The sequence below is a fragment of the Erigeron canadensis genome, chromosome 1 (assembly GCF_010389155.1).
Source record: "Erigeron canadensis isolate Cc75 chromosome 1, C_canadensis_v1, whole genome shotgun sequence".
NCBI classification, from domain to species: domain Eukaryota; kingdom Viridiplantae; phylum Streptophyta; class Magnoliopsida; order Asterales; family Asteraceae; genus Erigeron; species Erigeron canadensis.
Genome location: NC_057761.1, coordinates 3,470,877 through 3,486,248, shown reverse-complemented (window position 1 = coordinate 3,486,248; position 15,372 = coordinate 3,470,877). Strand labels below are relative to the sequence as shown.

General features: G+C 35.4%; 1 protein-coding gene across 1 annotated transcript; it reads right to left on the bottom strand.

Moving 5' to 3' along the window:
* Nucleotides 1-10,237: 10,237 nt before the first annotated feature.
* Nucleotides 10,238-10,618, bottom strand: LOC122591238. The gene is made up of 2 exons (XM_043763508.1): nucleotides 10,468-10,618; nucleotides 10,238-10,398 (listed from the first exon to the last, which is right to left on the bottom strand). The coding sequence occupies exons 1-2, from the start codon at nucleotides 10,616-10,618 to the stop codon at nucleotides 10,238-10,240; spliced, it is 312 nt and encodes a 103-aa protein (XP_043619443.1).
* Between the last annotated feature and the right edge of the window lie 4,754 nt (nucleotides 10,619-15,372).

The window sequence follows — 15,372 nt, the reverse complement described above, 5'->3', positions numbered from 1 at the left end:
AGTATTGCATAATTATAAAATAAAAAAATCTTTGTAACCTATAATAAGGTCAAATTCTGCTTATCTTAAAAAATCTATACCTGTTTAATGTAAATTTTCTAACGCATGTCACATTCACTTAAGCACAATACGTAATTTCTATGTTATTGTATCAACTCATATTTCATATCTTTGGGGCAGACCACTCTAACCCATGTTGTGTAAATTTATAAGAAATTTGGTGCTTCGGGTCTAAAACATATAAATCATCAGTCAAATATAATTAATTCTAACCTTTTGAAACATTTTTCTATGAGATTATTTATGCAAATGAATATTGAGAATTGAATACTACCAAAAGTGGTATATATTTTTTGGTTGTTATCGATTTAAAGTCATTTTTTTTCTTCCTTATATGGTGTTACGTTGCACTTTCAACAAAGGCTTAATGATGTTGATATATTCTTTCGCCTTTTATGGCTTAACGCACATATATGTCTCCAAATTCATCGAGTTTTGTTGTTAATGCGTTTTGTATTTAATTTTTGTAGCAAAGCTCATTAAAAGCCGCTGTTTGACAAGATGTTCATGAAAGTTCAAATATCTAGCTGTCTTTTCCTCTCAGATTTGTACAAAAATCTCACTAAAAATCTTACATGAGGCCTAGTCTTTTCCTCTCAAAATTTTCATTTGATGCATGCCCTTATGGTATAAGATGATTTCTAGTCTTATGATAGATGGTTAGTTATCGTTTTAAAAACCGGTTGGACTGGTCGACCCATTGAAACGGGTTTTTAGGGTTGGCTAGTTCGAACCGACAGATTTTTTTTAGCCGAAAAGGTATGTGTCTTGAATCGGCTGGTTTTCAGTATTGTTATAATCTTTTATGATGATATCATCTATATACTACAAAATCAATATTCTATATATGTATCATTTAAAACTTTTCAATATTGGTTGGCATATATTTTACGATCGTGATTGGGAATTTGAAAAATTGATTGAATATCGAATTGATGTTCTTTTGACTGTATGCCACTAGTATAGTAGGTGCGTATTAAAGAAAAATTCACTCTATTTGATATGTATCATTTTCGTTTTAAGTTTCTGTCATATATTTAAATTTTGATTTTGATTTGAAAATGCCTTTGCTAGAATAAACCAAATATTTGGCCCATAAGTTGGAATATATGTGTTCAAAGAAATGGTCCATTGGACCTTTTGTTGGTCCAGATCTCCATTTACTTGTGTGGACCTCATACTGTCATAGTGTCATTACAATAACTCCGAAAGGCACCTCTAGGCCTATAAAATACTCGTAAGTAAATATCTTTTGATCAATTATATATCTATATTTATAATCTTTCTATATAATAAAAAAAAATTGTTTTTTAGATATATTTTTAGAAATATTATTATGTGTTAAAAGCACATAATTTTTAAAAAAGCTTTTATTTCATTTATGATATCATATTTAAAAAAAAGGAGTTTTCTCTCATTTTTGTATAGCATTAGGTTTTCAACCGCACATAATACTTATTTAAATTCTTAATCTTTTATTTGAAACAAAGAAATTTTTAAATTCTTTTATATAATATTATGAAATGTCTTTTTATTAACGTAATAGATATTTTTATTATATGTATCATTGTGTTAGTCAATTTACTATTTTCATATCAAATTATAATTTATCAATAACAAAAATTACATATATTCTTTTACATTTATTTTTTACAAATTTAATTAAAAGGTCCGGATTAAACCCGGGTTGATTAGCTAGTAATCATATATATGTTCATTCATATTTTATTCAAACAGTTATGTATTCGGGTGTTCTCCTAGACGACACATTTTTTATTTGAAAATGGGTCAAAAAAAATGTATTACTGAGTAAATAGCAATCATTTACACGATCAATTGAATAAATAGTTGAAAGAATAAAATGAAAGCCGGACAAAATGGGGAAAATATGAAAATAGTATTATATTGATAACACAAAAAAGAAATATCATACAATTTATTGTAGAGGAGAAAACCAAAAACGCCAACAACATGTTAACTTATATATATATATATATATATATATATATAAGGCTATCTCCAAGTGCTCATGTGGCATTCTCTGAGCTCGCTATCTCAGCTTTTTCCAACGTGGCATCACCATATTAGTTCGAGCGACAAGTCAGCGTGCCACATTAGCACTACACATGCCACATAAGTATGTAATCTGTATAAATTTAATAAATTATATAAAAATGCAAGAGGTGGGGATGGAACCCACAACCTCCCATTTAGCAAGTATTAGGATTTGCAACTTGAACCACAATACTTTTGATTTATTTTTGAGAAAACATAATAGTAAACAAGATAATCCATTGATTATTTATTAATTATTGCAATGTCATATTTCCTTAATTTTTGAACGCGATTGCGATTGCAATGTCAAATAATATACTGTACTAAGCAAACAAAAACACATTAATTGCATGGATTGCATTCCAAACCATACTCCGATTTTCAATGCACAAGAGATAACTCAAATCCCGTAAGATTTAAAGGTTTTTCATTAAATGGATTTCATCACAGTTTTTCAACAACGAACCCTAACAATATCATGAGGATGTATGTTTTCTTTTTAATAAAAAAAATCAACGTTTCTTGTGTTTATATTAATGGATTTTGGTTAATTCATATCTATGGTTAGCAGTTTAATTCTATCGTTATACTGAACGGAGATTAGTTTTTATTTTTTTTATTTGGGGTTCATCATTCTATATTGTTAAACAATATTTTATTTTATTTTTTTTTCATAATATTATTGTTCTTGATATATGCCATTGTTAAATTAGTTAATTTTATTATTCTTAAATAATATTATATTACTATTCTTAATTTGTGTTGTATCATACAAACACTTTCATAATAATGCTACTAATATGTCTCTTCATCTAAAGCCTAAACTACCATATATGCTTTTTGCACTAATCGGTTTATTTATTTATTTAATTGTTCTTTGGTATAGATATAGATAAATGTCGAGTTGTAGATCATGGCGATTAAAGATTTTTTTTTTTTTTGTAAATTAAAAAAAAGGAAACTTAAATAATTCTTGATCCTTTTCAAATTGTTAAAGGAATAGCATTCAAGTTGTCTCATAGTTTATGGAATGATTTTAGTGGTGATGTTGGAGCTAGGTGGGGGCGAATCAAGATTCAAGGAATTGAAACTGCTAGATTTCTACTGCGAGGGCCATATCATCATTATTGTTATTATCATTTTAAATTATGTATAATATTTGAGGTCATGTGAGTTTTTTTTAGATCTATAACCACTTATACTTTTAGATCTCTATCCTTATGTGAACAAAATGGATAGCGTAGTAGTTACAACTTTTAGTCACTCGGCATTTGTCACTAAAAGTATCTGATTATTAGTTTATCTGTGCTATTCACGCTATCCTTTTTATTCACATAAGCTTATGTTATAGTTTTGTATAATATATTTTCTATTTAGTAGAAATCTTTATAACAAAATAACAAAGTACACGTAAATGCTTACGAAATAGAAAACTATTTATACACATAGTTCAAATGGTTTCGATAACATGAATGACCGAGTTAGTAACTATAAAGTTTGTCAGTTTTTAAAAATAGAAATCTTATTCTAAGTTTGAATTTACAATTTTTAATAATAATTTAATTTTTTTTAATATATAAAGTAGTATAGATTCATCGTCTTTCCATCATCAAATATTTATAAATGATTAGTTCACACAATACATGTATATATAATCATGTTGGGTATATAGTTAGAAAAACCGAACTGGAAAACAAAAAAAAAAAAAAAAACCAAACCCGAAAATTACACCGGGTATATACAATACATGTATACACATTCATGTTGGGTATTTAATGTTTTTTTTATAGTATTTTCAACCCAACTCAAACTCGTTATAAAATATTTTTATTAGAGGCAAAGACATAATTTTAGGTGAATTAGTGTATAAAATATACTAGTAATCTTAAATTGAGATGAGATTCTAGATGTATGCTTTGGTGGAAGGTTAGTTAACTTTAAATTACACTAATACTAAAAAAATAGCATTGAAAATATAATTTTTTATACAGACTATAGGGTTGTTACAACCACCTTTGGTCTTCATGTAGCTCTGCCATCTTTTTTCTTATATATAATTTATGAGAAATTAGTGAGAAATAAAATAGCTCGGGGCAACGCCCGGATATAACCTAGTTGGATAATAAATTATAAAAAGAAAAAAATGATGAAAGAACAACTATTATTTTTAAAGAATTAACCTAAAAAAAAAACTTACACAAATAGTCAAAAGTAAATAATATAACCTACGATTAACCCTTTAATTGAAGTCCTTTTATACCTGTTTCGAAATTACATTCATCTAATGTGCATGTGATACTAGTCAGCGTAATAAATAAACCTAAAATTTTTGTGATGATTGTGTCGTAAACGCAAATAGAGAGTTGATTGCAAGTATAAAGAAACATGATGACAACAAAACGAAACTGTTAAGTTGGATTATGGTTGCTAAAGGTTTCGAATTTAAGAACCATGTGATTTAATAAACATGAAAAAAAAGAAAACTAGTTGTATATATTAAGTTGTATAAATATTCAGTTTTAAGTTTTAAACATGTTTTTATATCTAGGACTTATTGTATGATTAGTCTCTTTGTGTAGGTACTATTCTTGGTGATCTTTCGTACTTATGGACTACAGAAGTATACTTGGATACAAGGAGGGAATAATGTTGCACAAAGAGATTCAAGAAGGGCTGTAACTAGAGTCGGTGGGTTCAAGTTAGAAGACCTTATATACGGGTTTAATCCTAAAATCCAGAATGATTATTCATAATCGATATTCATTCCTATTTTGATCAAAAATCCCAATTGGGAAATTATATTCAGGAAGTTATATTCATTCTAATAATTCTGTTTCAATATCATCTTGATATTGATTCTGTTTCTGTAATATCTTCTATTTCATTTGATTCATATTAATAATAATACTCGATCAGATTTTGATCTAATATTTGCTTTTGTTCTTAGTATCTGGATATTAATCTTTTCATATTAATAATAAAATTCTTGTATAAATGTTGAAACCACAAGAAACGTTCTTGCAAAAGTTCTTATGCCATAGGGACCATTATTGTAATAAACTAAGTTTAATAAATAAAAAGAGAAAAAATAGAAAATTGCACGGAATTCCGTAATAGAAAATTAAAAAGAAAAAAAAGGAGAGTGACACCCGAAATTTTATAAATGCTTTTATATCTACATAGAGAATTATACACTAGAATTTATATTAAATGTTTTTAAAACAAAATAAAGTATTAGAAAAGTATATCTTTTTGGATCTGATTTAGCATTATGTCAAGATGGGTTACTTCGCACCTATTCGTTGTATCGAGTTTTAACCTCACAACGAGGGAACCCAAGATCATCCCTTATTTGCACAATTGGGTGGAGTCCATAAACCCTCTCTTGTGACTTAGGATCGAATTTAAGGCTTAGTCCTTCATTGCTATTGAATATCTCAATTACAAGGAACGAAATTCACCATTACACCAACCTTGCATGATAAGATTCAAGATTATATAGCATAAGGAGGTATCATAGTTTCCGTTTACATCAAAAAGTATTAAGTTCAAATAAAAAAGATTTCACAATTTTTTCCTTAAATAAGCTCCTTAGGATACAATATTTTATACAGAGTATACAATTAATTAATACAAAGGAAACTGTGACTAACATATTGTAACATCCGTGAAAATTAATCATTAATTTGACTTTATGTGATAGTTGACTAACAAATTTAATTAGTGAAGTAACTGAAGGCATTTTTGAGACTTAATGACAACTAATAAACTCGATGAGCCAATTTATAGATTCATTATGCGACTTCAACGTTAGACGACACGAGAGTTTAACTAAAAACTTAAACGGGTCAACCCATGAGTCAAACCCACCACCCATACCCAAGACCACAACCCATGACCCATGAACTTGACCAAACCCTATCCACTCAACCTTCCATCTCTTCTACTCAGTCACTTACACTATCCTTTCTAAAACTCTCAAGAACACACACACAAATACATATACACTTGTATCTCTCGTTAAATTCTTGCATCAATTAATGTTTTTGGGTTATATTAATCATAGAAACATCATCTCCATCATTCAATCTTCACCATATCAAAATTTTGGCATTTCAAGTGCAAGAATTCTTCACATCCAACTTAAATTCGGGTGTCATCTCGTGGAGGAACTTAGTAAGTCAAATCTACCTTAAATTAGGGCAAATTCTTCACATCAAAACGTGTTTCTAGTGGTAAAAAAACGTTTTCCGGCCACAATTCGAGTCAAAACCGATCCTAGGGCAAATTAGGCCCCCTAGGTGGATGAACTAGGTCAAATTCGAGTCAAGCATGATAAATTGGTTGTTAAGGGTCGAATTTTGAAGTGGGTCTTGCCTAATTATGTTTGTTCATGTTTACTAATGCTTAGTAATGTGTAAAAACGGGTTTTTAAGCTCCCCAACGAATTTAAAGGTCAAAAGTAGGGTTTTATTCAAAATGGGTCGTGTTTGGAGGTGTGGAATGCTACTGATCGACTTAAAGCTTTTCCAGCGTCTTAGACGCTCCTTGTAAACAAATGGCGTCTCATACGGTATGTACACCGTATGAGACGGTGGCCTAAAACTTGCAATTTAAGCCTTTACGCCCCTACCTTCTGTCTTACGTCGGAAATTGATGAGCTAGAATTTTAACTAAATTTTCAGACAAGTTTTAAATTTATTTTACAAGGTTAACTTCTCTCTACACTCACTCACGGGCAGTGGATCCGTTCGTTTATAGTATAGCAAATAGGTAAGACCAGGATCGTTCTCAGGTACTATGTTCAAAGAATGCAGGTAGGTGTAATCCTAAGATTGTTGGGGGTTTGTGACCGAGTTGTCACGATGCTTAAACTAATAATAATAAAAGACAATTAAATCCGGTATTACCGGCGCAGACTGTGTCGGAAGACACAACGAAAAAGATTTTGAAAAGTAAATAGAAGACAATAATAATGAAAACAGTACATCTACATGGAAACAGTTCACATGCCACATAGATCATCTACAATAATACTTATAACTGTTGAACAACTAATCACGACCAAGCTTCCTATTACCCTTTGATTAAGCTTCATGTTAAGTCCCTTAATCAAGATTATAATCTAAGTCTGTTTTTATGACCTAACCTTTATAGTCTAACGGGATTCCTGTTAAGTCACCCAAGCAGTTTGGCTTCCTGTCAAGTCCCCAATGTACTTTAACTAGGTCAAACATATAAACGGTTCAACAACTACAAGCAAACAATATCACTACATAGACATGATCACATTATCCAAGCAGATGCATATTAATTTAGCTACTCATGACGAGACAAATAAACCTAACAATCATTAATATAAATAAATCCATAATAATAATTGTCAAACAAATAGTCTTGCAATTGTAACCCTAATAACTATAATAAAAGTAAAAGAGAGATCAAACTAATAAGGATATCGAAGTCACGCAGTCCGTATCCTTCTTGGCCGCTCCTTCGAATGAACACCACAAACCCTAATTAATTTGACCTATTAATGATGATTTGAATGATGATTGTTGTTGAGAATTGATGTTTGATCTTCCGAATGATATAGAGGTGTTACGAAGGTTTAGATCTAATGAAAATACCCTACAACGGCCCCTAAAGTCGCCTAGAGGAAGTATGATACGAATCTTAGGGTTTAGGGGGTTATTTATAGGTTTTTGGCAAAACCCAAGCTCTGGCCGACCTTCCCAGCGGTGCTGGCAAGCTCCCAGCTCCGCTGTTTGGCTTCCAGCTCTGCTGGTGATGGTCCCAGCACCGCTAGTGGCTTCAGGATCACTTCCAGCGGCGCAGGAGTAAAATGAGTGGCGCTGGAGGCTTCAGATTCAACACAAAAGTTGTATATCTTTCTCTCGCCTTTCCGTGGATAGCTTACTTGTCAGAAATGGAGTCCGTATGAAGAAGTTATCCCCAAAGTACTAACACGTGGTTGTATGCTTCATGTTGGCCTCGAATTCTTCATTTTACGCTTGCTAGTCTCCGTCCAAAAGTCTTGTGGCTCCATATTAAGTTGAGTAGAGATGTTTTCCTTCACTTGCACACCTTGTGAACCTATCAAAACATGTCATTCCCTTAAGTACCAAAAGTTCGCATTTCTTAACTCATTTAGACATCAAAACACGACCTAATGATATTGGAAATAATCACAAAATGGAAGCTCATCATATACCCCCACACTTAAGTCTTTGCTTGTCCCCAAGCAAATAGTCCAAGAAAATAAATCAATGATGAGCGGACTACTTAAGTGTTCAAGATATTCTACTTTATAAAACAATTAACGATTAGTTCATGCAAAATGATTTGAGAAAGCTTTAGACAAATTCTGTAAGCTATAGCTAGAGGCAAGATAATTAGTCAATCAAAACTAAAGCTAACCTTATATTTGTGTTAATACCTCTAAAACCATTCTATACTTCCACATGTCTTATAGCTCAATCTTACTACTTTCTGCTGACTAGTTAAGTACTTAATTAAAGTTTGTGTAGCAATCAAAACTACTAGCTACTAGTAAGGCATTCACATTTCAAGGTTTGTGTACTTGTGAGTCACTACTTAGACATATACTCACACTACAGTCATGCTCACTAGTTAAATACTAAAGCAGTTATACGACTTATCATCTTTAATAGTTGAGACAACGGTGACAGGTCGGTGATTCCTCACTCGCAGAGCGACATAACTCAACTAAAAGTTCACATCAAGACAACGGTGACAGGTCGGTGGTTCCCACACACAGAGCGACATAACTTAATGCTTATAGATTTTACTTGCTATTAGTTCTTTGAACTTTATATAATCTACTGATTGCCTTTTCTTTAAGATTTTACTACATTTTCATGCAATAGACATTATCAGAGACCCAGATGACTCATAATCCCACTTCGCATGCAACTAGTTTACATTAAATAGTGTAAGAATTAAGGCAAACCATACATCTAAATTAGTTCCTACACAAGCACGTATATTAAGTCCAGTTAATACACTTATACTAATGACTAGAAAGCTCTAATTGCTAGGCATATTAAAGTCCGGTTAAGTGTGCTATGGCAAACATAATCGCATACAGTTTTAGTCTAAGCTCTAATCCAGTTGGAAGCATGAACAACCACAAATCTATAGTTAAACTAAAAGTTCTAACTAACCGTTCATTTTACCAAGCTAAAATTGCTTAATTATCGTCATTTTTTGTCTATTTGCAAAGCTTATATTCTCAAAGTAGTTTTTAGACACTTAAAAACTTAAATTTGCATGAAATAAGTAGTAGAAAACTTGTTAAAATCATACAATTAGACCAAAGGTTTTTCCTATTCCATCCCCCCACACTTAAATTGTACAACGTCCTTGTTGTACTAGACATATAAACCAAAGGGTGATTGGAAAAACACGTAAAATGTAAATAGAAACAGGATTAACGAAACTTCCTGGGTCTAGTATTGCATGTTTGTTATTGAAGATCGCATTTGCGGAGCGACTTGAACATGATGAGCTTCTGATAACTTCAATCGTTTCCATTTGATGGCGATCCATGGTTGCGTCTCCATCTTCTTTTCTTTTTGGTATTTTCCAATTTTTTAATTTTTGGGTTTTTCTGATTTCTTTACTGTGCTTTTGGTGATCTGGTGCACAAAACGGAGCTGTAAGCTACGCTGGTGGAGTGGGTAGCGACGCTGGCTGAGGACCAGCGGTGCTAGTGAAGTGCTTAGCGGCGCTGCTTGCCATTCCTGAACTGAGAGCAGCGCTGAGGTGGTGTGTAGCGGCGCTGGATCTGTACAGGGGCAGGTCCAGCAGTGCTGGTGATGTTACCAGCGGCTCTAGGCTGCCCTGATGCAGGCCCAGCGGCGCTGGAGTGGTTCTAGCGGCGCTCGTGACTCTTGCACGTGTTCTGAAGTCTATTTTCTTTAGCGATTTGATGCTCAAAATGGAAATAACAAGCTAAGACCTAAAAATGAAATGAAAAACAAATACATAATCAAACTAGAAAAATCAAAAAAAAAGCTAAACAAAACAAAACTTGGGTTGCCTCCCAAAAAGCGCTTAATTTATTTAGGAGTCTTAAACTAGACTCATTCACTACTTATTAATCTACGGCATAAGGGCCAATTTCTATGCCTCCGTCCTCATAGATATCTTCCTCATAGTAGTGTTTCACTCTCTTCCCGTTGACTATAAAACTACCCCCACTATTGCCACGTAACTTTACATGTCCCGACGGGTAACCTTTTATGACTTCAAATGGTCCTGCCCATTTTCACCCGAGTTTTGGCACTTTGAGCTTAAAGCGGGAATTAAACAAAAGTACCTTATCACCTCCCTTGAATTCTTTCATCCTAATCCTCCTATCATGCCATGCCTTTGTTCTCTCCTTGTGGATACTAGAGTTCTCATAGGCTTGTTGTCTAAGTTCTTCTAATTCATTTAGCTGCAAGTACCTTTCCTTCCCAGCTTCGTATAAATCCATGTTACAATTCTTAATTGCCCAATAGGACCTATTCACTATCTCTAATGGTAAATGGCAAGTTTTTCCATATACTAACTTATAGGGTGTGGTTCCTATGGGTGTCTTATAGGCTGTCCTAAATGCCTAAAGTGCATCATTTAATCTATTCGGCTAATTCTTAGGAATATCCTTAATTGTTTTCTCTAAAATTCTCTTAAGTGCCCTATTGGTGTTTTCTACTTAACCACTAGTCTGAGCGTGATAAGCTGTTGAAAACCTATGGCTGACTCCATATCTCTTAAGTACCTTTTCTAATTGAGCATTTACAAAATGACTACCCCTATCACTAATCAAAGCCTTAGGCATTCCAAACCTACTAAACAAGTTCTTAAGGAAATCTACAACTACCCTAACATCACTAGTGGGAAAAGCCTTGGCTTCTGCCCATTTGACACATAATCTACTGCTACTAGAATATACTTAAACTTATGAGAAGGTGGAAATGGCCCCATGAAATCAATTCCCCAAACATAAAATACTTCACAAACCTGTATGCCCCTCTGTGGCATTTCATTTCTCTTGGTGATCGATCCTTGGCGCTAGCATCCATCATAACTTAACCAAAGTCTTGGCCTCTTGAAAAATTCCAGGCCAGTAAAATCCTGCCTCAAATACCTTCCTAGCTGTAGTCGACAGGCCATAATGTCCTCCTGCGGGTCCTGAATGACAGTAATCTAATATCTTCCTACTCTCACTTTTCGACACACATCTCCTAATCATACCATCTGCACACATCCTAAACAAGTATGTTTCCTCCCAGTAATAATACTTAAGGTCTGAAAAGAACTTCTTCCTGGTAATAGTCTAAATGCAACGACAAAACTCCTGCAGCTTTGTAATTAGCTATGTCTGCGAACCAAGGTGCAGCCTCCTTATCATCTACTTTATCCTCATCAATTTCTCTTCGGGGAAGGCTTCATCTATCTCTTCATGATCAGGTTCCTCCTCATCTAGGTTATCTAATCTACTAAAGTGATCTGCAGCTACATTTTCTGCTCCCTTCTTATCCTTAATCTCCAAATCAAACTCTTGAAGCAGTAACACCCACCTAATTAACCTAGGCTTAGCATCTTTCTTATTAATGAGATATCTAATGGCTGAATGGTATGTAAATATGGTCACTTTCTGCAACACTATGTAATTCCTAAACTTATCTAAGGCAAAGACTACCAGCAATTCCTTTTCTGTAGTTGTGTAGTTCCTTTGGGCCTCATTAAGGGTTTTGCTAGCATAATATATCGGCCTAAAATGATTATCTATCCTCTGTCCTAACACAACTCATACAGCGAAATCACTAGCATCGCACATTATCTCAAAAGGTGAAGCATAATCAGGTGATGCTACTATTGGGGAATCTACAAGGTGTTTCTTAAGTTTCTCAAATGCCTTAATGCAATCCCTATCAAAATCAAACCTAACGTCTTTCTCTAAAAGTCTGGTCATTGGCCTAGTTATCTTGGAAAAATCCTTAATAAATCTCCTATAAAACCCTGCATGACCTAGAAAACTCCTAACTCCTTTGACATTAACCGGAACCGGTAATCTAGACATCACATCTTTCTTAGCCTTATCTACTTCTATTCCTGCTTTAGACACCTTATGTCCTAATACTACTCCTTCCTTAACCATGAAATGACATTTCTCCCAGTTCAACACTAAATTAGTTTCTTCACTCCTAGCTAACATCTTATCTAAATGACCTAAACACGAATTAAACGAATTCCCGTAAACTGAGAAATCATCCATAAATACCTCTACCGACGTTTCTAAAATATCCTGAAAAATAGTAGTCATACACTTCTGAAAAGTTGCTGGGGCATTACAAAGTCCAAATGGCATCTTCCTATAGGCATAAGTTCCATAGGGGCAAGTAAATGTTGTTTTCCTTTGGTCTTCCGTATGAATGGGAATCTGAAGATACCCTGAAAATCCATCGAGAAAACAAAAATACTCATTCCCTGCTAAGCGTTTTAACATCTGGTCCATAAAGGGTAAGGGGTAATGGTCTTTCCTAGTAGCCTCATTAAGCTTCATATAATCTATGCAAACTCTCCATCCTGTCACAGTCCTAGTTGCTATGATCTCATTGTCCTTGTTAGCCATTACTGTCATTCCTCCTTTCTTCGGTATGCATTGAATAGGGCTTACCCACTCGCTATCCAAGATGGGAAAGATAATTCCTGCATCTAATAACTTAATCACCTCCTTCTTCACTACTTCCTTCATATTAGGGTTTAGACGTCCCTGTCTCTGAACTACTGGCTTCGAGTTAGCCTCTAGGTGAATCCTATGGTTACAATACGATGAATCTATACCTCAAATATCCGCTATCTTCCAAGCAAATGCCTTCTTATGCGACCAAAGGACCTTCATCAAAGCTGTTTTCTCCTTCTGACTCGGCTTCGATGAAATGATAACCGGGAGTTGTGACTTTCCTTGGAGGTAAGCATACTCCAGCCCTTCTGGCAATGGTTTCATCTCAAGATCGGTTGGCGGTTCTTCTAATGAGGTGATGAGGTAATTTGGTGTCTGCGGTAAGGTCTCGTCGAATTCATCTTCTTCTAATTCTCCTAAATCCCATGGACGGTCTGGTGATCCTATTCCTAATTCTTCCTCAATTTCCTGATTTTCTCTATTATCTACATCTACTAATTCAACTTCTTCAGCACAAATTCCTATATCATCCTTACCTAGATCTGGGTCTCCTTCCATGGTCAAACTAAGCTTCTTCCTTCCGTTTCCTATTGTGATCCTTCGTTCAGCTACTTCTATTACGGCTTTGGTTGTGTTTAGGAAAGGTCTTCCTAAGATTATTGGTACTTTCTTATCTTCCGGTATGTTCATAACTACAAATTCTGCCTGAAAATGTAGGTCTCCTACAGTTACTATCTCTACATGGGTCTTTCCTAAAGGACGTTGAAAGGTCTGGTTTGCTAACTTAATAGTCATCATGGTGGTATCTAGTGCTGCATTACTTAACTTAGTGTACATGCTCCAAAGCATCAGATTAATACTAGCTGCTAAGTCGGCTAAACAATCACAACTGATAGTATATCCCTCCTACGCTACACAGATCCTGCCAAACACAGCATCAACAAAATGCGTTGTGGTACGAAGGGTTATCAGACATCTGTATATGATAAAAAGGAAATAGGCTAATCACATATAAATCGGGGATTTAGTTACGCCTTTGCAATCAGATAATTAAGGAAATGGTTGAGAAGGATCGAAGACCTAGGAAACCCTAGGGAAAAGTCCATATGGCGCCAAGTATTTCCCGCCCAATTTCTCCCTATAAATAAGAGATCAAAAGACCTCCCAAAGGCATTACAAAAAAAATCACTTTACACATACGCATTATCTCCATCTTGTTTCATTGGCGTAAAGAGGCTAGAACCCTACCTTCGGGGAATCGCCAATGAACAACCTCAAAAACGCTCATCACCCTCATTTCATCTTAACCTCGGTTCGGTGTACAAACATTTGGCGCCATCCGTGGGACCCGACATTCAGATCCCAAAACCATCACTCTGTTTTTTACGGCGAATCGAGTTTTAAGAAAAAAAGGCTAATGTTCCACCTAGTTCTGAAAAAAATGCCCAAGAAACAGTCGAAAATGTTCCAGCCGGCAACACTCCGGCCGGGACAGGATCGGCAAATGAAACACCCCACAATGGTGATCAGCAAACCGATCATCAGGCTAATCAGAACTCCGACCGGTCGACACAAACGAGGGGAGAACGAGGGATACTCTCATAAGGATCCCATTGCAGAGACCCGCCGTTATTCGACCCAGACTACATCCTCCGAAATTATGACCATATCTAGAGAACCGTGAGGCACCTAAGAAAAATTGGGGCCCTTGGTAGTACCAGGAGGGTACTAGACTTCAATGAAGCAATGGAAGAAGGATACGACCCGGTGACATCACGGTGGGGACTCCGAAGGCTCTTCCAAGGTGGATTAAGGAACCCCAATGGTTTCGGAGTCAATAACGAAGGCCTCCGGATTTGCACTCCTCCGAATCGAAGGCCCTCTCAGATAAACGAATTCCTCGGATCTGAAAGATCCGTCCTCTCAAGAGAGGCCACGCCCCCTCAGAACCCTCGGGGACGGGGAAACCTCGGGGACCCTCAGAATGATAATCTTCGGATAAGATCTGCCGCGATAGGGGATGATGCCGTTAGTGAAACAGGAAGATACTCGGATCTCCGGGGCCCGCTTCCTGAAGAAGAAATTCGTAGACATGGCTCTAGAGCGTATGAGGCGCTGTCCTTAGCCAATCGCCCACAGGGAGTGTTACGAGGGCATCTAGACTACAGTCAAGGTTATGCTACCCAGGCCCCAGGTAGTATCTCGTGCCGCAGGAAGATCTGCAGCCGACTTAGAACTTTATTACCCTCAGAGACGAAGGGTCCAGGTCGTTCAGAACCCCCTGGAATTACAGACGGTTGGTTGCCATGTCGAAGACTCCCCGTTCGTATCATGGATACAAAATTATCCTCTCCCGAAAGATCTGAAATATCCTTCGCACTTGGGTACATACGACGGGAAGACCGACCCTGATGATTTCTTGGAAGAATTCGAAGGGGTATTAGAGGTAAAAGTCTAGAACGTTCCCATTGCGTGTCGAGCATTTAAACATCTCCTCAAGGGAGATGCCAGGGAATGGCTGAAGAGCGTGGCGAAAGGATTTATTACCAGTTTCGAAGACC